Source organism: Vicugna pacos, chromosome 16 (assembly GCF_048564905.1).
Source record: "Vicugna pacos chromosome 16, VicPac4, whole genome shotgun sequence".
Classification (NCBI taxonomy): Eukaryota; Metazoa; Chordata; class Mammalia; order Artiodactyla; family Camelidae; genus Vicugna; species Vicugna pacos.
The window spans coordinates 13832840-13851015 of NC_133002.1; the positions used below are offsets into that span (position 1 = coordinate 13832840).

General features: G+C 46.7%; 1 protein-coding gene and 1 long non-coding RNA gene across 6 annotated transcripts in view; one reads left to right on the top strand and one right to left on the bottom strand.

The window, feature by feature from the left end:
• Positions 1-18176, top strand: part of DNAH9 (dynein axonemal heavy chain 9) — a 264304-nt gene that overhangs the window by 151737 nt on the left and 94391 nt on the right. For all 5 annotated transcript variants that reach the window (XM_072940756.1, XM_072940754.1, XM_072940753.1 and 2 more), the window contains 5 exons: positions 491-730; positions 6576-6737; positions 10272-10468; positions 15707-15869; positions 17695-17818. In XM_072940756.1, coding sequence (XP_072796857.1) covers positions 491-730; positions 6576-6737; positions 10272-10468; positions 15707-15869; positions 17695-17818 — 886 coding nt within the window. The remainder of the gene's footprint in view (positions 1-490; positions 731-6575; positions 6738-10271; positions 10469-15706; positions 15870-17694; positions 17819-18176) is intronic.
• On the bottom strand, positions 4756-7797 carry LOC140686486 (uncharacterized). Its single transcript, XR_012060340.1, has 2 exons — positions 7725-7797; positions 4756-4947 (listed from the first exon to the last, which is right to left on the bottom strand). It is a non-coding gene; the product is annotated as an uncharacterized lncRNA (long non-coding RNA).

Here is an 18176-nt window from a genome sequence, read left to right on the forward strand (position 1 = left end):
CCGTAATTGGCCCTTCCCCCGTCCAGCCTCTTCAAGGAGTAACCACAGGGGTTGACTTGCATTTTCAGGGAGACAAAAAAACTCTCTAGACCCAGAGTTCTGAAGCTTTTGGAGCCGAATTAGAATAGAGTTCATCTAATTCAACTTGGTCTTCAGAATGACAGAACTTCAGAGAGGTGCATGGCCCTCCCGAGGTCATGTAGGCTCTCAGCATCACATTCAGATTTGGACTCAGATTCCCAGGGTCTGGGTTCTGTTCTCTTCCTGACACACCACATGGTCAGAGGTCCACAGCCCATTATCACCCCTACTCATTTTAGAGTCAATCTGAGTTTGGGTTTAGTGTGAGAATTGTGATCAGAATGTAGACTTCAAAGTCCTTCCAAGAATTCTTCACTGCTTTATCCAGATCCAGAAGCAGCAAGTTCTGTTCGGGGACCGTGGCCGTCTAACCCGTGGCCTCCTCCCCATGCTCTGTTTCCCTGTGCAGCGCCACTTCAGTGTGTTCGTCCTCTCCTTCCCGGGAGCGGACGCCCTGTCCTCCATCTACAGCACCATCCTGACTCAGCACCTGAAGCTTGGAAACTTCCCAGTATCACTGCAGAAATCCGTCCCCCAGCTGATCAATCTGGCCCTTACCTTCCACCAGAAAATTGCCACCACGTTCCTCCCCACAGCAATCAAGTTCCACTACATCTTCAATCTCAGAGACTTTGCCAATATTTTCCAGGTAAGTCCATCCGCTCCGAGGCACCTTTGAAGGCCTTAAGATGATCCCTTTCCCTCCATTCTTGGCCAGACTCTCAGGCAAAGGCTCAGTTCATATGCAGTTCAGAACGTAAATTAGTTAACAGGGTGCTGTAGGGTCCGTGAGGTTCTGTTCAATAAAGCAGAGTTCCGCTCGCTGACTGAATTACTTCTCAGGAGGCAGAATGCATTTCTGAGTCAGTTCCTTCGGGCTGGAGGAGACTCACACTTTGGAGATAATGTTGTATAACAGTTCCTGCATGCCTAGGAAAGAAAACGGCACAGAAGAAAGAAAGAGAAAACTGTTCTGCGGGCCCTGGTGGTACACCGTTATTCTTGAGATGAAAAATAATGCCCCCCAAACCATTGGAGGATACGGCTCTGCTTCCCAAAGACATCGGGTCGTACTGTTCCTAAAACAGCATCCGCCAGCCCCGGAGAAGCCTCAGTCCTAAAGGTTCCCGGTTCTTTTCCAGGTCAGAGCCGTTTCAGATTCTTGCATCTGCTCATCTGAGTAGTGATGACCTGTGTCTTCCTGTTGCTTCTAGTCTCTTGGCCTTTCACTGTAGAAACCTCCAGAGGGCAATGTGGCAACCCCGGCCCTCTCTTCTCCTTGGTCAGGTACCACATCCTCATGTGATGGGTCCACAACTCTCCCATCCTGGACGAGAATCTGCAGAAACTACTTTTCAGAGGCACCCCTCGCCAAGATAGTTCTGAGCCATTATTGACTGGAGGGTGCTTTTTACACCAAGCAGAGGCCACACCTGTAGGGAAATGTCAGCGCCATCGGGGAGTGAGGCGTGACCCTCCACGGGGAGCACAGGTATTGGGGATTAATTACCCAGGACACGCCCTGTACAGGTGGGTCTCTGGGGAACCTCAGACTAGCCCTGAGGCCATGGCCCTGCATGTTTCATGGTCATAAGGAGCAGAAACCTACTCCAAGATCCAAGAGTGATGCTGCATAAAGGTTTACCTGGAGGTTGGAGCCTCTGAGCCCCACACCCAGGGCAGGTCTGAGAGCACATCCAAGCTGGCTCAGGACAGCCTTCCTGGGTCAGGTGCCCCCCAAACACTCACTCAGTTACCAATGAGGGAACAGACCCACAGAGATTAGATCGATTTGCCCAAGAGCACACAGCCAGCCAGGGAAGGAGCTGGCATTGAATCTAGGTCTTCCAGTTCCTGGCCTGGACCCCCTTCCACCGCGGCACTCTGTCCTTCTGTCCATGCTTCCAGTGAAGAGAGCAGCCTGACAGAGTCAAGGCGGCAAGAGCCCTCAGCTCCAAGCCTGTAAACCCACAGCCCTGTGGCCCTCAGACCTGCACAGTGGCGAAGTTCCTGTGTACCCACCCTGACCTCCCATTTTTTGGGTATTAATTGAGAAAGACTTTTTAAAAAGTCACACACGCCCTCTCTTAGATCTCACTGCAGCAGGCTGAGGTGGGGGTGTCAGCCCCTGCGTCTTCCAAGTGAACAAACGGGAGTTAAGCAGATCAGATTCACGTTGTTGGTAGTAACAGAACCAAAGGAGACAAAGGCATCAGTGTCCCTCACAAGAAGCACAAGCCCCGCTCCCACCTGGCGGCGCCTCGTCACCTGTCCCACCTGAAAGTCAGACTCACAGCCACCCTTTAGGACACACTATTATCCCAGTTTAACAGAGGCTCGGAGAAGTGGCCAGCCAGCAGACGACAGCATGAGTGGTCGAGGAGGCGGAAACATGTAAACGGCGTTAGTGGAATACGGAGCAGGTGGGAGCAGACAGTGAAGGGGAGAGTCAGTGAGGGAGGAGGACGGGAAGTTAGTTTTGAGACCAGTGTGGATGCGTGGAAAAGGTCTGTAACAGCAGCCTGTCCTACGCCCTCTACGTCTGTTAGCTAGTCATTTAATCCTCACCACCAGGAAAAACACTGATCATTTCCAATTCAGAAATGACAAAACTGTGCCACAGACACAGGAAGTCCTTCGAGCACGTTTGCGTAACTGGGAAGCAGAAGCCCCAAAGCCCAGAACTAGAGCGATCAGCTCTACCGTGCAGGGAATTCGGGGCCCGGGGCTTCCTGAGGAAGGAGGGTCCCATTCCAGCCTGTTTTAATGGCAGCAGTGCAGTGAGGGGAGATACTGGAGTGGGGGCTGAGCCTCTGGTTCCACTGGCCTGTTTCTTTCCCGACTCAGGCAGCCTGCGTGGCAACCCCTGGGCTCTGTGTCACAGCCCCTCCCCTCTGCAGCCTGCCAGCTGTCAGCCCCCTGCCCAGATGTGGGAAAGTGCATCCCTGCTGGAGGGTCCACCTCCCTCCAACCACACAGACCCTTGCCCTCCTCCTCCAGAGCCGAGTTCCAAGCTCCTGGCTTGGCTGCAACCTCCCCCACCCCCCGCCCCAGCCCACTTGTCTAAAGGCCTGACGGGAGAGCTTAAGGGGAGATTGAATGCCCTGTAGGCGACGGGCGCTGCTGGAGAAGGAACGTTCTGTCTTCCTCCGTCCAGCTTGATCCAAGGCTCAGTGATCCGAACTTTCTCTGCACTTCACTCACTGCCCAGGACGTGGACATCAGGGCAGACTGTAATGGTGCTTGAGTAGCAGAAATCATTAACCGTCCGCATGTCAGTGCGCTCACAGCTCTCTCAGATGCTGCAAAGTTTGCCCTTGACGTGCTCACATCCACTCAGCCCTTACCTGTCAGTCAGCCTCAGTGTTTGGCTGTAATGGGGCTTGTAAATGTCAGCTGATTGCACAGCTCACTGTAAAGCCCTGTCCCCAAAGTCAGCACTCCTGGCTGTGCTCCCTCCACCCCCCGCACTCAAGCAGGGCGGATCCCCATGAGACCTGAGGAGGACAGGGGGGCTGAGATACAGGTGTGGGTGGGGCCAAAGGGACCTAATGACATTTCTTTCTTTTTTTAAAAAAATAAACTCTTACTGCAGTATAGCATCCAAGTAGAAAAGACACACATCATAAGCATACAGTTTGGTTAAGGGTCACAAAGTCATGGCAGCTGTGGAACCACAGCTCAGATGGAGAAACAGAACGCTGCCAGCATCCCTGAAACGCCTCCTTTTTCTATTTTTCATTCATCCTTTTCTTCTCCTCCCAGAAGTAAATACTGTCCAGACTTCTAACACCATCAGTTATTTTGGCCCATTTTGGGACTTTATATAAATGGAATCATACAGTGAATATTGTTTTGTATCTTTGTTCACTATTATGTTTGTAGCTATATGTACAATCATGTAGTTGGTAAAAAAAAATTAATCAAAGTAACCATTTCTTTCTTTCTAAACCCTAAATCTTCCAGTTTTCTTTTTCTTACTGTGCTGGCTACAGCTGCCCCCACGATGAAGAGAAATGGTGACAGTGGCATTGTGTTGCATTCCTAATTTCAGAGGGAGAGCTTTTAATATAATAGTTGGCCCTTAAGTATGAAGCTTATTGTAGGTTTTTGTGGATGCTCTTTACCAGATTAAAAAAATTTCTTTCTGTTTATAGTTTACTAGGAGTTTTTATCGTGAACATATGTTGAAACTTAACAAATGACTTTTCTGTATCTGTTGAAATAATTATATCTATTTTCCCCTTTTTTTTCTGGAAATGTGATCAATGACTGATTATTTTTGAATGTTAGCTCAACCTTGCATTTCTGTAATCAACCCAACTTAGTTGTTACATGTTGAATTTATTTTATTTTCTGGATTCCATTCACTATTTTTTCTATACAGTTTTTCGTCTATGTTAATAAGATTGTCCTATAATGTTTTCTTTCTTCTGCTATTCTAAGGTTATGAAGTCCTCATAAAATACACTGGGAAGTGTTTCCTCTTTTTCTACTCCCTGGAAGATTTTTTAAAACACTGTATTGTGCCTTCCTTAAATGTCAGAAGAATTTAGTGATAAAGCCATCTGGAGTTTTCTCTGTGAAAGATTTTAAATTATGAATCCAGTTTCTTTAGTACATACCAGACGATTCATATTTCCTATTTCTTCAGGCATCAGTTGTGGAAAGATGTTGGTGTCATCAGTTTCTGATTTATTGGCGTAAAGTTGTTTACAGTGGCCCGTTGTTACCTTCTAAGTGTCTGCTCTAGCGGACGTCATGCTCTCTTGTCTATTCTGGCTAGTGACTGTGTGCACCTTTTCTTTTTCTCTTCTTCCAGCCCTACTAGGGAGCTGTTGGTAGTGCTGGTCTTTTCAAAAGAAACTGAAAAAGAAGAAAATTACACCACTGTCATGTTTTTTACTTCATTGGTTGTCTCTATTTGATATGTTTTTATGTTACTAAGATTTGCTCTTTTCTTCTTTTAAAAATTAAAAACATTTTTTGTACAATTTACTTTTACTCATTTATTTTGGGGGAGGTAATTAGCTGTTAGGTTTATTTATTTATTTACTTATTTATTTTTAATAGAGGGGCTGGGAATAGAACCCAGGACCTCATGCATGCTGAGCACATGCTCTACCACTGAGCTGTACCCTCCCCCCTGCTCTTTTATTTATACTCTCTTTCTTCCTGCCTGCTCTGGGGTTAGGATTAGTTCATATTTTTCTAACTTCTTGACATGGCTACTTAGATCATTAATTGTCAGCCTTTCATCTCTTCTAAAATGCATATTTTAAGGCTATAAATTTATCTCTAATTATACCATTAGCTGCAGTATGCAAGCTTTTATATGTGACATTTTTTTAACATATTTCTTAATTTTCCCTATGATTCCTTCCTTAACCGAAGGGGTATTTTGGAGCATTCTGCTTTATTTCCAAAATTTAGAGATACTCACCATGACCTGGAAGAAACAAACCTGTACAAAGAAAACTAATTTTAGAAACTTATAATTCTTCTAAAATAGAGTTTTGTATATCAAGGGCACACCAGAGGGAATGTTGTTTGATGGGAAAGGGGGTGTCATGGATGAATTCAGCAAGGACTTACCAGTTGAGCTGGATACTGAGATGTGAGCATAGCAAGCAAAGCAAAGGCGTGGAGGCGCAGGCTACTCAGGGCTAGAAAACAATCCGAACTTGTGAGACCAAAATCTGGCTCTTACAAGAAGTGTTGGGAGGAGTGACGAGGAAGCAGACTGGTAGCTATTATGACAAGAGCTTTATACCATGCGATGAGTCTGAGTGTTATCCCATCGCTAATGGGAAACAATGGAAGGACCCCTTTCCTGTAAGACAAGGGGGAGAGCAATGAGGGCAAACAAGGCGTTGACGAGTTTGACCTTATAGGACCTGAAGTCGTTGAGAGGCTCCAGTCTCAGTGGTTTCCATTTCTCCATGAAAAAGAGGGCTTGGACGTTGGCTAAGAGCAGCAGAGAGAGGTGACAGAAATTTGAAAAGAACAGTAAATATTTGAAACGGTCCCTGAGGAATACAGGGAGGAGAACTTACTAGAGAGGAATGGATGGATTGCTGACCTGCAAAGTTAGCCATATCATTCCAGCCCGTTGTCACCACTCTGATTTTACAGGAGCAGTCAGCACCCAGATTCATTTTCAGAGTGGGGCTTATAGGATTGGGAAGCCACCTCACCCATCACAGTGGTGATTTGGAAATTCCAGGCTCTCTGTGTGGCTTCAAAACAGTGTGGTTTTAAACTAGTGCCACTTACTCTAAACATTGGCATGCTTCGTTCTGAATCCCAATCTTCACATTATGCAAAATGAATGTAGTAAAAATTAGTTTGTAGGGTCATCACAGTGATTAAATGAGCTTTGTCTGGCAAAACATCTATAGTTCAGTACCTGTCACGCACCTGGCTTCAATAAATTGTGGCTGTTGTAAATTGTTATTTATGTTAATTTTTGTTGCTGTTTATTTTTCTTAAAGGGTATGCTCTTCTCCTCAGTGGAATGTATAAAATCCACACAGGACCTAGTCAAGCTCTATCTGCACGAATCAAATCGCGTTTATCGGGACAAGATGGTAGAAGAAAAGGACTTTGATCTTTTTGATAAGATCCAGGCAGAAGTGGTCAAGAAGATGTTTGATGTGAGTACTGCAAGTGAATTCATGTTGACATCTGAAAAATAATGACATTTATACAGATGATCACCCAGATGATCAAAATCCAGCCCATAAATTGAAGAAAATCAGGATTAGATTAGGAAAGAAAATCTACTCAATATTTTGCCAAAGTGGAAAATGCCAGGGCAAGAAGAGACAAATTAATCACAGGATCTTGCTGTTGAGGTCTGTGGGGATCATCTGATCCAAATCCTTATCCTTACTGACTCCTCCCTGTAGCAGAGCCCAGGCTGGTCATCCTCTTGATGCACCGGCATCCTTGGAGATGCACAATCCTGTCTTTCCAAAGGCAGCCACTTTGGAACTGCCAATGAAATTTGGAACAACTTTGAAATGTGAAACCTTTGGAACATTTCTGAAGACTGGAGATTTATTTAAATCATGACCTAAAATTTACTTCCCTGTCCAGTAATCCTAGGTCTCCATGACAAACCCCCAAGCATTTTAAGACCATTTATCTTGTCCTTCCTGGGTCTTCTCTTTTCCAGGCCAGAGAACCTCTGGGGCTTTGTTTCTTTGTTTGTTTGTTTGTTTTGTTTTGCTTTAGCTATTTCTGACAAGGCTTTATTCCAACCCCCAGAGAAATTTGACATCATCTTGACTGCTCTCCCATCAGTTCTCCCCTCAGAAATCATGGTGCCCAACTTTGATCACACAACTTGAGTAGGTCTGACTAAAATCAACATCATCCTTCCCCTCTTCTTATGTACTGTAATTTTGTTACTGTGTTTCCCCAAATGTGTCCTGCCAAACAGCTATGTTATAATACACTCCTTGGAAAGAAGGTATCCATGATGAAATAAAATGAGAAAGTACTTCATATTATAACCCTTTCTTGGAAATTCCCAGTACATTCAGCACACTAAAGCCCTGAAAATCTTGAATCAGTCTGATTCAGATATCATTTCCCCAACCTGTTGGACCCAATTCTTTTCCCTTTATACAACCTACTAGTAATTTGAAGAATCGATGGTTCATAGAATACGCCCTGGGAAGCAGTGACCATGAACACAGCCTAAGATCACAACACACTTCTTAGTGTCAGAATTACCCCACAACTAACACTGAGCCTTCTGTTGAACAAAGCCCCATTCTATTTTCCATTCTATTGCTTGTCTGTCTTCTCTTGAACTTTGAAATAATCAGATCTTTTTTTGAATTGGAGTAGAGTTGATTTACAGTGTTGTGTTAATTTCTGGTGTACAGTTTCAGTTATACATATGTATATATATGTATATTCCTTTTCATATTCTTTTTCATTTTAGGATATTGCACAAAGTGTTGGATATAGTTCCCTGTGCTCGAAATAATCAAATCTTTGTATTTAAATATACCAGGTTGTCCCTGTGCTCATCTTGCTAGGTTCAGCTCCATATTTTTTTTCCTGGTAAGAGTCTGGGTCTACCTCTGAAGATACTTCCAGTCCATCCCAACCTATAGGACAACCTTTTGAATGTTTGGATAGCATTTTAAGGAACCTCTCAGTCTGCTGTTTACTGGTCCAATCACCCTAAATTCCTAAATTCCTATCATCTTTATACGGCCTGATGTCCAGCCCTCTCACATCTCAGCTGCCCCTCCCTGACCATTGCAGAATTTGCCAGTTTGTGTGATTATTGTTAGCTCTGTACGTGAGCCTTAACCGTCCTCTTAAGTTGGTCTGAGCTAGCGCTTTAGAGGAACAACAGTCACCTTTGACGCAGAAGTCCCCCGTGTAGGTCTGTATACTAAGAACGCGGCCCTCTGATCATCGACTAACCCAGATGTAATTAATACGGCCTTTATCCTCTCCCAACAACACTTGAAATGCCAACCTGAAGCACCCTGGCTACACCAAATCTGGCATTGAAGAAAAACTGCCGAATTTCCACCATGGAGGCACTATAGTCCTGCTTCTACTATCCAGAGCTTAAAGTTCTCTTAACTTGTGGCTCTTATGTAATACAACCTCACTATCAAGAAATCTTTGATTCACTGTGTGGGTTGGTTTTCTCTCTCTCTCCTGCACATCTGGCTTGTTTTTTCATCAGAGTCTTTGTGGACCAGGGTTTTCCGAACTGCCCTTTAGTTCTTTTCCTGCCAGGTCGTTGGTGTGAATTGACTGCCATCAGGACTGCTCCCCAGTATATTAGCCCATTTTCAAATTGGGTAAATGTATCCCCACATCACTTCCCCATGTGTTTTCGTCAACTAGCAAGAATGACTCTCCTGCCTTGCATTAAATCTTATCCAAATGTCCAAATGGACATTTATTGTTACTTTCTAGCAAAGCAAGCATCATTAAAAGGTTTCCTATGGCCCTGAAACCACCTTCAGAATGTAATAACTCTTCGCTATTTAACTCTTTCCACTTCTTTCTTCTTATAACCGAGCAGCAGCCCTGGCTTCTTAGAGATGTGACTGTCACCCCCACTTTCCCTCCCTCTGTTAGGTTTGATGCCTCTTGTCCTGTGGGCTCACAGGGCTAACCCTACAGTGATTTATGCCCTAGGTAATGCCTCTGCTGTTGAACAGCGTGCTGATTACCTCCTTGCCAGGTGGATTCTCCAGTCTGACCCTTAGGAGAAAAAAAGGGCAAGTGCGGACAGTTAAGCTGATATAAATCCCTGCTTATGCGTTAGAAAACCTTTTCTTTCTTCGACTTGCTTCCTCTACAACCTTTCTACCTCTTGAAGTCTCAGGTATTTGGGTTTTGATGAGCAAATAGTTCCTTTCCAAATTAAAAAAGAGTTAGCTGCCTCTTGGATACTTGAAGGATGGGTTGGTAGTGAGGAGACATAGACTCCGACTCTTTCAAGTCAGTTGAGCTGTGCTGGGTGTGTATTAAACAAGGTGAGGTTTGCCTGTGGGCAAGAGTGAACACACAATAAGCCCAAATCGTTATAGATGTTTTATAAATAAGGGGCCCTGTTGTAAATGTTTTGATATTATCATTGTCCCCTTAAACTAATCAGTCACTTAAGGATGGCTCACGGCTCATTTTTCAGAAGCCAAGCTCTGGGTTGAGTGTGTGAAGTCGGGGCTGGCAATCTCACAGAAAACAGGAAAGGATGTCTTATGACACTGCTGTGGATTGGGGAGCAGGACCTGTTGGAATGGATGTGAGGATGGGGAGGTGAGGTCTTTGGGCCACGGACTGGTGAAACCCAACACTGGTGAACGAGCCCCAGCTCACGGAAATTCACCCATGTGTCCCCACCCACTGCTTTGCGCAGACAGGGCTCTTGCCGTATATGTGGGAAGGGGACCTCCCACTTCCCATTTCCCATCGTCAGCCCACAAGGAATGACCAACAACATCTGTGACTTCATGGAGCTGCTAAATGAAAGTTAAGCATCCATTTTTAAGAGCTTCGCAGGAAAAAGGAGGTATTGGAAGCAGTACTGATAATTTTTACAGCGTGTTTGGAAAGAAACACAAATGAGATGTGTCTACTCTGTGTGGAGCCAGAATTGAGAGTCGGTAAGGAGGGTCCTTGCCCCTGTGTCTCATCACCAGGATATGGACGAGACCGTGGAGTGGACCCGAAGCCTGAACATGTATTGCCACTTTGCAAATGGTGTTGGTGAGCCCAAGTACATGCCTGTGCAGTCGTGGGAGCTTTTGACCCAGACTCTGGCGGAGGCCCTGGAGAACCACAATGAAGTCAACACGGTGATGGACTTGGTTCTCTTCGAGGACGCCGTGCGCCACGTGTAAGTGTGCATCTCTCCCTGCCTTTCCTTGGCTGTCTCCTCTCCCCACTATGGGGGTCTCATTTGGGTGTTGGAGGCCACTTTGATACAACCAGGGAAGCAGCCACTGCCTCCTCCCTGAAGGTAAAGAGGGCTGGTAGAGCAGCGGCTGCAGCTTCTGCCACTGGCCTCGGGGCAGCATAGGCAGAGCTCAGGGGAAATGGGTTTATTCCTCATGTGCCCTGCACCGTGCTGGGCATCATCACGTGACACCAGGGGAAAATGTGAGATCATAAATGAGGCATCAGAACAGCTTGGGGCCCACCTTCCCGACCCAGACTCATGCAAGGGCCAGCTTAGACTGAATAGTTAGACTGAAGGTTTGAAGTGCACACGTATTTCAGAAGCCAAGTATCCTTTCAAATGTTGCTGTCGAGGGAATCGCAGAGAGCTGTCCCCAAGCCTCCCAGATAGCGAGCACTCACCACTGCTTTCCCGACACTGCTCTCCGCATGCTGCAGCCTGAGTCCCAGCTCCCCACCTCCCTGCCTGCTCAGCTGTCTCCACTCTGTCCCCTGGGATGCATGGCCTCCAACGGCAAAATCCACTTTATCATCAACTTCTCTGAACCCCCTTCCCTGATGGATTCTAACTAAAACCTGACTGACCCCAGCGTTGAGGAAAGCGGTTTTTTCTTCCCCGTCCCGTGTCCCCCAGGGCCTAGAGAAAGGTATGTACCCGCCTTCTCCCCACCTCACCCCAGTGGTGTATTTAAACCGTTTCTCCTTTTTTATCGTTTACGAACCCCAGTCCTTTCATACTCATCACCTCTCCTCATTACCGCCGTCTACTGACGTCCTGTTTCTCCCCGTCGTTTTCCAGCGACCTTAGTGCTTGGTCCCCTTCTCTCCTCGAACAGACCTTTCTTCACCCCTGGCATCTGTGCATCACCTGGTCTCTCTGCTCCCCGGAGTCCTTAGCTCCAGCAGTCTCCTCTTCCGTCTCACCTCAGCCACTCACTCACCCGTTCCTACCCCAGAACTTCTGTCATTGTAATGAGCCCACCTCCAAAATCTCAATTTCAAACGTCCCTCTCTCTGACTCGTCCCTCCTCCCCCTCCACTCACCTGCTCTAGTTTCCAGCTGTTCTTACTTCCCAGTTTTACTGAGGTATAATTGACACGTAGCACTGTGTCCGTTTAAGGTGTACAACATGATGATTCGATAGAAGTGTGTATTGCAAAATCATTACCACCGTAAGGGTAGTTAACAGCCATCACCTCCAGGGACAGTTATTTTCCTTGTCATGAGAACCTTGAAGGTCTGCTCCCTTGGAAGCCCTCAAAGACACAGTACAGGATCGTTAGCTGCAGTCATCGTGTTGCATGTGACTTCCTCAGAACCTGTTCTCCTTATAACTTGAAGTTTGTAATTTGTACTTTTTGACCCCCGCACCTGATTCCTTCACCCTCCACGCCCCATCTCTGGCAACCACAAATCTGAGCTCTGTCTCTGTGTGTTTGCTTTTATTAGATTCCACATATAAGAGATAATACAATATTTATCTTTCTCTGTCTGACTTATGTCACTTAGCATAATGAGCTCAAAGTCCATCCATTTTGTGGCAAATAAATATATTCCAGCTATTTTTAAAACTTCATCAGGATTTCATTTCATGGAACCACCTACTTTCTCAAACTTCTTTGTCTCTCTTTCCACCATGTCTTCACCTTCCTGAACCGCCGTAGACTCTATCACCCCAGTACCAGCTCCCCTGACTCTCTTGTCATTGCATCCAGGTGACAAAACCCTGCTGTAGCTAAACCTCCCCTCCCTGGGGCTCCTCTAGCAGCCAGAGAGCAGAAGCAGCCTCTCTTAGACCAGAACACAGAACACCCAGCAGCCCCGTGAGAAACAGGTGTCACCCCACACAGTGCCCGGGGGGGCAGAGGGCTGGGGTTCACACCTCTGACCCCCGGGGGCAGCTTGTAGGGCAGCACAGAGGCTGGGTCTGCCGCACTTCCCCCAGGAACCGTGGGGCTGGCGCAGGGCCGGGTAAGAGCCTGTGTGTGTTGAACAGTAAGGCTTGTTCATCCTCTGCCTGTCGTTCTCACCACCTGAGTTCTTAACGTTTTCTTTTGTTTGATTCCCCTACAACTTTCTCTTGCCGCTTCTTATACGCTGACCCTGGTAACGGAGCGCTGTGGAGTGGTCACAGGCATAGGTTCTGGAGACAGAGCCAGGCCCAAGTTCAGGTCCTGCTTCTGCCACTACCTGGCTGTTGTGCTTTGTGAAGGACACTTAACCTCCCCAGGCCTCAGCCTCCTGCTCTGAACGGTGTGGATAGTAAGAATGCCTGCACCATAGGGCTGTCGCACATGCCAGGAGCTTTGCCCTTAATAAGCAGTCTGTAAGTTAGTCCCTGTCTTCGCACCATTGTCCACTCTCCCTGAGAGCACCATTTGCTCTCGTACCAACTTCCTTCATCATTTCAGCAGCTTCTCATTCTGCTTTTTGTGAAAGCTTTCCTCTAAATCTTTTCCCCTGCTTTTGGCATCATCTTCATCTGTCTTTTTCCTTTTTTTTTTTTCCTCACTCCCATGTATATTTTTTGCCTCCTCTTTTCTCTCCTAGAATCACTTCACATTTATTAACAAAAAAAGGAAGTTCAAATGTACTTCTCTTGTGTCCCTTCTTTCGTATATGTTATCTGTTCTGTGTGTGTGTGTGTGTGTGTGTGTGTGTGTGTGTGTGTATCTGGTCTGCAGTATGCCGCCGCCTCCAGCTGTGCTGTGGCACATCTTCAGCTTTTGTTTTTAATCTCCCAGAAGCTCAGTAATGTGCTTAACTTAGAGTGCCTTGGTTTCCTGGCCCAGGAATCCTTTAGAATATTGATCTTCTTTTTAAATTTTGTAATTTAAATGCAGAGTCCTTTGCCCTCGTCAAGGGTTGTTAATGAATCCCCAGCTGGAGCCCAGTGCTGACAGTTGCAGACTTAACCATCCTTCTTTGGAAAATTCAACACTAACAGTGCATCTCCCATTTAGAGACTGAATAGCGTGGACCTTGCTAAGCCAGGTTCAGGCCTTCCGGAGTAAAGCAGGGTGTTGGGCGGCCCACAGAACCTAGCTGGGCTTCTCCTCCCCCATGCCTGCCTCTCTCCTCCATTCACTCTTTCCTGCCCCCTCTATTTTTGAATCAGAAGAGAGGGCCTGGATATCTCAGCACCACAGTTTCTCCTTTTGTCATTGTAGCCAGGCACCATCTAGTGTAGACACAGTGTAGATGATTCCTTGCACCTGCCTCACCCCGGATATGATGCTGAGTGTAAGGATTGGGTGCTCTATTTAAATTTAACAAAAATTTCTTAAATGCCTTCAGTGCACTAGCACTATAGAGAAAACAAGATGAGTATACACGCTCTTCAGATGTCTAGAATCTGCGGTGTAATAAGGCCGCAAGAGAAGGGTAAACCTGCCTGATCCAAGACAGAGTATCACAGGTAAATAATTATAAATGAAAAGGTAAAATCATAAGAAGAATTAAAAGTAGGTCAGTAAATAACTCCTGAATATTTAGGGGAATAAAATTCAGCTACGTAAACTGAGTGACTCAGAAGCACCACAAAGTGGCTTTATCACTGCGTTATGTGTCCCCAGCACACTGGCTCCACGTTATCACTGCGTTATGTGTCCCCAGCACACTGGCTCCACGTTATCACTGCGTTATGTGTCCCCAGCACACTGGCTTCATGTTCTAACTCAGCTGACACAGTCTGCTGTGTCCCCATCCTCCAGTGTAAGAGAGTCCACTTTGGATCAGTCTTAAGAAAAGGTCAAATTAATGCCACCCTTCTTGGGGGCAGTTTTTCAATAAGCTTCAAAAACCATGAAAACTGTCTTGCTGTTTGACTGACTGTTTACCTCTAGGAACTCATTCTATGGATGTAATTAGAGATGAAAACTCAAATTATCTATATAGCAATATTTATAACTGGACAATGTTGGAAGCTACCTAAATACCCAACAGTAGGCTATTGCAGACAAGGAACTTATTCTAGACAGTGAATATTGTCCCATCATTGGAAACACAGTTTAGCAGATTACTCAGTGGCACAGGGGAATAATCACAGTATATTGCTGAATCGAGGTGGTTTCAAAATACTCTGTTCAGTATATCATGTGACCCAATTTTGAAAATATACAGAATAGAAATATACTGAATTTTAAGATGTGGTCATGTATATACACATAAATATATGCTTATACAAATACAGAGAGAAACTAGAAAAAGTCTGAAAGGGCTTATAACTAATGTCAATAGTGTTTATGGCTAGATAGTAGAATTGTAGTTTTTTCCGTATTTTATGCATTTTGTCCAGAGACTAGCTATTATTTTTAAGATGAGAAAAGGAAAAGGAATAGGACTTATTTTTATAAAGAATGTAGGTGCCTTACCTAGGCTGTTTACATAGTGATGTGGAGAATTCAAGGCAACATTGGCAGTCGGTCCCGGAGGAGGGGCCGTGAACAGTGCCATGGAAGAGGAGCCTTTGAGGAAGGCCTGGAGGGGTAGGACCAGTGGGCTTTTCTGGAGAACGTGGTCGAAGGACAGGGCCTACGAATACTTCCCCCTTGTCGGGGCAGGAAAATGGGTCCTAGAGAAGCTGCAAAGAGAAGACTCCAGAGGCCAAGAAAGTGGGTGTCTTGTAGGTTGACACGAAGGACCCACAAATACTCATTACAGGGACATCAACATCTAGGGGGGATAAAGCGGGAGCGAGGGAGCTCCGCCGGGGCTCTCTGTTCTGCTGACTTTAATTTTGTTTCCACTTGTCCTCTAGTCTTCCCTGAATTCTTTTGTTTCTAATTGTATGCTTTCTACTTTTCTTTTTCCTGTGCCCACTTTCTTGTCTAAAAGCACAAATAGGTGAGGCCCAGTGAAGTAGGGGAGGTGTGGCAGAGGCAGGCTTGGCTGGGGCTGTAGGGGAAGCCCGGGCCCCTCCCCATTGCCGTCCCAGCCCGCTCCAGTCCTGCCCAGCACTGCTCCACTGGAAGCTTTACCTTAAATCAAAGCAGGGCGACTTCAGTCCACTCTCGGGCAAGAGGCGAGGCCAAGTCTGAGGACAGTTTAACCCAGTTTCCCACAGCTCAGCCCTGACGTGCCTGCAAGGAGGGCTCCAGGTCCCACTGGGACCATTAGGCATGCTCCTCCCGGGGGAGGCTGATCCAAGCCCTGTGCCCCTGCTTCCTCCCCCAGCTGCCACATCAGCCGCATCTTGGAGGCCCCACGGGGGAACGCTCTGCTGGTTGGTGTCGGGGGCAGCGGCAAGCAGAGTCTGACGAGGCTCGCGGCTTTCATCAGCTCCATGGACGTCTTCCAGATCACGCTGCGGAAGGGCTACCAGATTCCTGACTTCAAGGTGGGAGAGCCGGGCGGCTTCGGGGAGGAGACCCTGCCTCCTCAGCTACCCACGACCCCCATCACCCCTCATTAGCTCCTCAGTTCCCTCGCCCAGAACCTTTCCTTCACTGTCTGTCCATCTTCTTCTTAGGCCCTGGGCTGGTGACAGGAGGGCCCTTTTCTCTGCAGGCCCTGCCCGTGAGCACCAGCCTTCCCAGGGTCTGCACTTGTGAGACCCCAGCTGCTCTAGTGCATCTGCCACGCCTCAGCTCCCACCCACATCCGCATGACATTCAGGACATTTCTCCCCACAGCCCTGACAGGCAGGAGGAAGGCTGACAGTCTGCCCAAGTTTTAGAAGAAATTGGTATTTTAAAAGGCAGGTGTAGTAACCACCAGCCGCTGGGACCTTCAGTGACACGTGGTTTCAGACGTCAGGCACTTAGGAGCCACAGGGCACACCTGGAAGGTAGAGAAAGGCATTACATTAGACCTTCAGAGGTCACTTTGTCTGGCCCCCTCCCTTTGACCGATGGCCACAGTAGAGGCACAGGAGGGCATCATGATGTAATCTCCATCAGTATGCTGCCCTCGCTGTCCCTGGAAGAGTCCCAGCCAGCCCTGAGCTGGAGCTGCCCACCCATCTCCATAATCTCTTAGCCAGTGGTGCTCACTGCTGGTCTGAAGCCACAGCTCAGCCTCTCGTGGTTGGCTGGATCTAAGGTCATACTCCAGGTTCACATCAGGTCAGTCTTTAGTGCTTCCATAAAAGAGAAGACAGATCATGCTTGTAAGAATTATGCATTTACAGAATGATCTAAGACAGTGGGTCTCAACCTTGGCTATCTACTGGAATCCACTTCAAACAATGCTGATGCCTGCACCCCATACCCAGAAATCATGACTTAACCAGTCTGGGGAGTGGCCTGGGCCTCAGGACGTATCCCCCAAGTGATTCTAATGAGAACTGAGAAGCACTGTCTTAGCTAATTTTCTAAGTGCATAGGCTAAGAACCACTGATCTAAAAGGAGCCTTATTAACCTCAAAGGGGAATTATTTAGACACGAAGGAAGCTCTGCTGTAAGGAAACGTATGAGGCTGGTAGAGAATGAGCTTTGGGTCATGTGAGCGGGAGACACGAGTAAGGTGAGGGGCTGATGGCTGAGCTCTGGGAAAGGGATACATCAAAGGAACCGAGGCTGAGGAAGCTGGAAAAATTTAAGGCTTGGCATCCTGACCCCAAACTTCATCTACCTACAGTTTCGAATGGATGTAATTTCCTCCCAAATGATCGTGTGTGTGTGTGGTGTGTGTGTTCCCCAGTATATTTTTTTTAACAACACAATCTTTTGCTGGAGCTTGTCATGAGAACACAAGACTCTGCTACATAAGATATAGTCATCCCCAGGCCGGCAGGCCCAGCTACATGACTCTTCTGTCAAGACCAAGAGTAACTGCTTGCTTCCTGGGGCAAGTCATTCACTCGTATGAAGATATAAATAACATAGACTAACAGGGGACCCTCTCTGGCCTTTGGAAAGCGGGTACCTCTTTGCACAAAGCAGGAGCTCTGGAAGCTAACTCAGGAGCCACAGTGGTTGTGTGAATTAAAGACCATCACCATTTAATTCTACTTGCCCACCTCTGTTGGGATCGAGGCCTGGGAATGAGGCATGTTTTCCCACCTTTCAGCACAAGATAGCACTCCTCCTAACCTCCCATTGCCGTGTGGCTTCATTTTCCATGAAAGTCGACGAGAAAATGGTCCCACTCCTAAAGAGGGGTTGGAAATCTCTTACCAAGAAGGCCCTCTTCTTGGAGACCTCTGCTGTTGTTTCTGCAGGCGGACCTGGCCAGCTTGTGCCTGAAAACCGGGGTGAAGAATGTCAGCACCGTGTTTCTCATGACTGATGCCCAGGTGGCTGATGAGAAGTTTCTTGTGCTCATCAATGACCTCTTGGCATCTGGTAAGAGACTCTCTGCACTTGAATGTCTCCAATAAATTCCTGGTGGAGTCAGAGTCATTCCAAAGTGGAGACTCGGCTCAGGGTCAGAAGAGCAAAGCGGTAGAAATGAGGGTTAAAACATAACAGCAGAGAACTGGTTCATCAGTATTTCAGGCAGACTAGGTTGTAGCAGTGAGATACACACACAGAGACCGTGTACACACAGCACTTACATGATAGGTCAAGATTAGGTTGCCGATTTAATTAATCAAGGACTCAGAACTTTATGGGAGCAAAGTAGAAGCAGGAACATTTGTAGAATGGTTTTTCTTACTTTATAAAGAACTTGACAAGGGCTATCTCACCTTCCCTGTGACTC